At 43.2% G+C, this 5,398-nt stretch overlaps 1 protein-coding gene across 2 annotated transcripts; it reads right to left on the bottom strand.

The window, feature by feature from the left end:
- Positions 1 to 1,835: 1,835 nt before the first annotated feature.
- On the bottom strand, positions 1,836 to 5,150 carry LOC122704941 (olfactory receptor 145). Of its 2 annotated transcripts, XM_043920085.1 has the most exons (2): positions 5,136 to 5,150; positions 1,852 to 2,772 (listed from the first exon to the last, which is right to left on the bottom strand). In XM_043920085.1, exons 1-2 carry the CDS (start codon positions 5,148 to 5,150, stop codon positions 1,852 to 1,854), a joined length of 936 nt encoding a protein of 311 aa, XP_043776020.1. The 2 variants fall into 2 exon arrangements, with proteins under 2 accessions (XP_043776011.1, XP_043776020.1); XM_043920076.1 differs by lacking the exon at positions 5,136 to 5,150 and having other exon boundaries at positions 1,836 to 2,849.
- Positions 5,151 to 5,398: the final 248 nt, after the last annotated feature.

The raw sequence follows: 5,398 nt of genomic DNA, 5'->3' as shown, positions 1-5,398 counted from the left end.
TTTGCTCTCGTTCATTTGAACTCACCCTTATTGATCTGTGCAATCCAACAGGCAAAGCTATGCATCCATTCAAATTTCATTTTTCCATATAGAAGAGACTTTTCCTAAAGAGACTCTTATAAATCAAAAGTATTGTCACTGCATTTCATGTATTGCTACTTCACAAAAAAAAAAAAAAAAAAATTTACCCCCTACAATTTTCTTTTAAAACAAAAGGCAACCCTACCCCTTATACATAGAAACATTAGGCTGTGGATGTACAAACTTAGGCTGTACTTCCACCCTTTACTGTGAGGTGTGTTAGCTAGGGTCCCAGCAGAAAACAAAGTAACTGAAAAATATAACAAGGGAACCATTTGCAGGGGTGTACACAAAAGGTGATTTGGAGAGACCACCAAAGGGAGATAGAGCTCCCCAGACTAGCAACAGCCAGGAGAAACTGCAGCCCCTTGGCATGAAGAGACAAAGGAGGGAGCAGTTACTGTAACCAAGTAGGAAACAGGGCACTCAGTTCCTGACACTGTAGCCCAGCTGGAAGAAATTCTAGGCAATAAACATTACAAATATCACACTCCTCTCATCTTCTGATTTTCTCTGCTGATGCTACCATTGCCTAACCCAACCAGAAACCAGGGGCCAAGGAGCCCAATGATGGAACCGTTAGAAAATGCCTCCCAGTGCTTGGAGTCAGGTACCAGATAGTTACCTAAAGGGTCACACAGAAAATGCAAGCAGTACCATAACAGTCAGTGACCATTTCCTCTGTCACTGGCTGCCGTGTGGTGCTGACTGGATAACACTAGGTTTTCTATGGTTCCCAAATAGTCTCCAAATCCTCAGCTGACCACCCTGAGTGGCAGATTTCTCCACTCTTGCTTTAAAAGCACAATTTGAAAACAAGGAAGTGATTGTGTGTGAAATATTTCCCAAATCCTGTCCTTTGTAACGCTGACATATTCTTTGAGGTCTTTCACGCACTCATGGCCAAATTCACTGAAGTCCAACTGGCCAAAGCTCCACGTCGCTATCTCAGGAGGTACCGTGTGTGCTGCTGTCCGGGTTCTAGCACACTTCCCCACACACTCTGCAGAATTCTTCAAGAATCTGTCTGGTCATTCAGCCAAGACCATCTCAACAAAGTGTTATACCTCCTACCTTCATGTGAAAATGTGATATTTAAAATTAGCCCTTGAAAAGTTGCCTGAAATTTCTGTAGACAAAACCAGAATTTCATGTCCTAGACCAACTCACACTTGAAATGAAACCTTCTAGGGCAGCTGAGGGAGGAAGAAAGTGAACAGTAATGGAAAAAAATCAGTATTAAAAAGCAAGAGCTTGGATTCTAGTCACAATTCACCTGCTGAGTAGCTGAGTGACCTTGGGGAAGTTACCTAAGCCTGAATCTGTTCTCAGAAATAAAACAGAACTTAACTAAATAATTCTTTAAAGTGAAAAATGAAAGTTTTAGTCACTCAGTCATGTTGACTCTTTGCAACCCCAGGGACTGTAGCCCTCCAGGCCCCTCAGTCCATGGAATTCTCCAGGCAAGAACACTAGAGTGGGTATCCATTCCCTTCTCCAGGGAATCTTCCTGACCCAGGGATCAAACCCAGGTCTCCTGAATTGCAGGCAGATTCTTTACCGTCTGAATCACCAGCGAAGCTCCAATGATCCTTAAGGCCCACTAAATGTGAGTATCCTCTAGTTTTAACAGTCTTCCTAAGTTAAAGGGCTCTTAAAGGGGGAAAGACAAACTTGTTGAGAAGGGGTTCAAATTTCCTCCATGTAGTCAATGGAACTTGAATCATCTATGGAAGGAAAAATGTCCTTTTCCTAAATATTGCCCCCTTCTCAGGAGAACAATACTTTGTTTAAAATTTTCTTCAGAGCACTTTTGACGTCCTTATTCCTCAGGCTATAGATTAAAGGGTTGAGCATGGGCACCACAATGGTATAGAACAAGGAGGACACTTTCCCCTGGTTCATGGGTAAAAGAGAAGATGGTTTGAGGTACATGAATGCTCCAGACCCAAAGAAAAGAGAAACTGCAATAATGTGGGAGCTACAGGTGCTGAATGCTTTGGACCTGCCCTCAGTGGAACGAATATGGAGAATGCTGGAGAGGATGAGGGCATAAGAAATGAAGATGGTAACTGTGGGCACACCAATATCAATGCCCACAACAATGAAAACCACCAGCTCATTTACATGCGTGCTGGTGCAAGAGAGCTCAAGAAGGGGAAGGATGTCACACATGTAGTGGTCAACAAGATTGTTGGCACAAAAGGTCAGTCTCACCATGCATGCTGTGTGGGCCATGGCCCCAACAAACCCCATCACATAGACACCCAACAAAAGAAGTAAATAGATCTGGGGTGACATGGTGGCCATGTACACCAGTGGGTTACAGATGGCAGCATAGCGGTCATATGCCATCGCTGACAGGATGAAGGACTCAGAGATGACAAAGAAAAGAAAGAAGAAGAGCTGAGTCATACACCCTGCGTAGGAGATAATGTTCTTCTTTGAGACAAAACTCATCAGCATTTTGGGAGTGATAACAGTGCAATAGCAGAAATCTATGAAGGATAAGTTAGAGAGGAAAAAGTACATGGGGGTGTGCAGGTGAGAGTTGAGTCCAATCAGGGTTATCAAGCCCAGGTTCCCCACCACAGTGACCACGTAGAAACCTAGAAACAGGAAGAAGAGGGGGATCTGGAGTTCTGGCTGGCTGGTTAAGCCTGCGAGGATGAACTCTGTCAGAGAAGAGTTCTCAGCTACCGTTCTCATTTCAGGCATTCTGTGGAAACAAAGAAAAGGGTCACTTAGAAGGAGAGAGAGCAGTGCTGCCCTCCCTGTCACCTCCCAGTTCTTTAGAATTAGACGCACACTTGGATATTCTGGAATCCCGTTGACAGAGGAGCCTGGTGGGCTGCAGTCCTTGGGAGCTCAAAGAGTCAAACACGACTGAGCAACTAACACTTTCATTTGGATATTTTGGACTTCCGCAGAAAGGTCTTTCCGGAAGCTGTGGGTCTTGTTCCCATGACCCTCTAGGGAGTCTGTCTCTGGAGCGCCCTCTGGAGGACGAACCCGTCTCTCACAGGACAGCCACTGTTGCTGGGAAGAAAGGACCCAAGGATGCACTGAAGAATCTCCCGGATCCTTGCTTCAGTAAACTTCAGTCTATTTATCATACCCTTCCAACTCCAGTCTGCTCAGGTTTACAGTAACTGGGGTCATTTTCTGGGAAGAGTCCTCTGAAAGGATGGAGCCAGTCCAAGCATGCCAGTGTCCACCTCACGGTCAACATGGACAGACTAGAGGTAAGACATGCCTGAGCGCATGCCCAGTCCCTAAGTCGTGTCCGACCCTCGTGACCCCGTGGACTGCAGCCTGCCAGGCTTCTTTGTCCATGGGGTTTCCCAGGCAAGAATACTGGAGTGGGTTGCCATTTCCTCCTCCAGGGGATCTTCCCGACCCAGGGACTGAACCTGCATCTCCTGCATTGACAAGCAGATTCTTACCACGGAGCCACCAAGGAAGACCAGAAAAGGGAGGTGGTCCTTCCCAAAGCCTTCACCACCCGAGGGTGGGGACTTAGGAAAAGTTCAGCCCAGATTCAGTCACTCACCTCTTTCAGCCTGCAGTTCCGTCCGCTGTCCCTCTCAGTCCAACGCTTGCCCTCCGTTGTTCAGACAGACAAATGGTGTAGTGCTAACACAAACGAATGAACTAAGAGTTACCCCTTAACTCTCTGTTTTATTTGGGGGATCAGAGCCTGCACTGACTCCAAAATTTTCGGGACGTGATATCTGATTGAGACTTTGCCGGAAGGCTTTTTTCCATCTTTCAGAAGGGATACCGGATGGTTGCCTGTAATCAGTGCCAGTTAGTGACAGGAGACTGAGCCGGTTTTATTCTGGGTTTAGAGATCTGGGGACCTGATTAGAGGTGCTGGTAGAAAGCCAGAGGTTCCCCCAGGACCACAGCCCTAAAAATTAACTCTTAAAATAAGGAACTTTTGCTTATACCCAGGATAATATTTGATTGGGATTTTAGAAACATTATTTGTCCAATTAACATCCACTCAGTAAAATGCAAACTAATAACTTACATTTATTGAGCACTTATTGTGTGTGTATCCCCAACAGTCTTCCTCTATTAGCACTTATATGCTGACCCCACCACGCCATATGTCAAAGCATTTTATATATAATACTTTAGTTTCATTCTCCCCCAAATCCTATGAACTAAGTCTTATCACTCCCATTTTAGAAATGAAGTATTTTACTAAATGTTACAAAGGTCATGTGAAATCTAAGTCCATTTAACTACAAGCCTGGTATTTTTAACAGTTTCACTTAATATTTCCCTATGGGAGATAACTAAATGTATAAATCCTTACCTCAAGGCTCTGACGTTTTTTTGGAAAAGATAAGAGAATATACTTGACTAAATAGGCAAAAGATAGTAATAAGTAAATAATTTAAAGTATTAGTAAAAGTAATAAGTAAATAATAAAATATTATTTATTAAAAATAAAATGCATCTCTTCAATAAGTTGCACTAGGAAAACTGGACAGCTACATGTAAATGAATGAAATTAGAATACTTCTTAACACCATACACAAAAATAAATTCAAAATGGATTAAAGACCTGAATGTTTAAGGCCAGACACTATAAAACTCTTAGAGGAAAGCATAGGCAGATTACTTTGACATAATTTCAATCCACCTCCTAGAGTAATGAAAATAAAAACAAAAATAAACAAATGGGATCTAATTAAACTGAAAAGTTTCTGCAAAGCAAAGGAACCTTTTCTCTTTTCCTAACTCCCCTCTCTCATGACAAGTTATTCCCCTGTATCCCATCTCTTAGAGTCTTCTTGAGCTCAGTGACAGCTAATTCACATTTTGTTGTTGCTTATTAGCTAAGTCTTTAGGCCCCTATGGACTGTAGCCCACCAGGCTCCTCTGTCCATGTATTCTCCAGGCAAGAATACTGGAGAGGGTTTCCATTTCCTCCTCCAGGGGATCTTCCCAACCCAGGGATCAAACCCACAATTCCTACCATGGCTCCTGCATTGCAGAGAGATTCTTTACTGCTAAGCCACTAGGGAAGCCCAGTTCACACTTTGAGGCCCCATAGATTTGAAGCAATACTAAAAGTCATCTAATCCTGTTTTTCACAAACCTAGCTATACAATTGAATTAGATAAGAATGTGCTTATTAAATGTACGTTCCTTACTGCTCTAATCCAGACATATAAATCAGAATCTCCAGGAGTAGGTCTTTATAATTTGTTTTCCCTTATAAATCTCCCCTGGTGATCTAAATATTTGGCCAGGTTTGGGATACACTGATCTAATTCTCCTACCTGTGTCTTCCAGACAG

The sequence above is a fragment of the Cervus elaphus genome, chromosome 2 (genome assembly GCF_910594005.1).
Source record: "Cervus elaphus chromosome 2, mCerEla1.1, whole genome shotgun sequence".
Taxonomy (NCBI): domain Eukaryota; kingdom Metazoa; phylum Chordata; class Mammalia; order Artiodactyla; family Cervidae; genus Cervus; species Cervus elaphus.
This window is presented reverse-complemented; position numbering and strand designations above follow the sequence as displayed.

Excerpts from the sequence above, each read along its gene's own strand:
- LOC122704941 (XM_043920076.1), bottom strand. The coding sequence starts at position 2,799 with ATGCCTGAAATGAGAACGGTAGCTGAGAACTCTTCTCTGACAGAGTTC.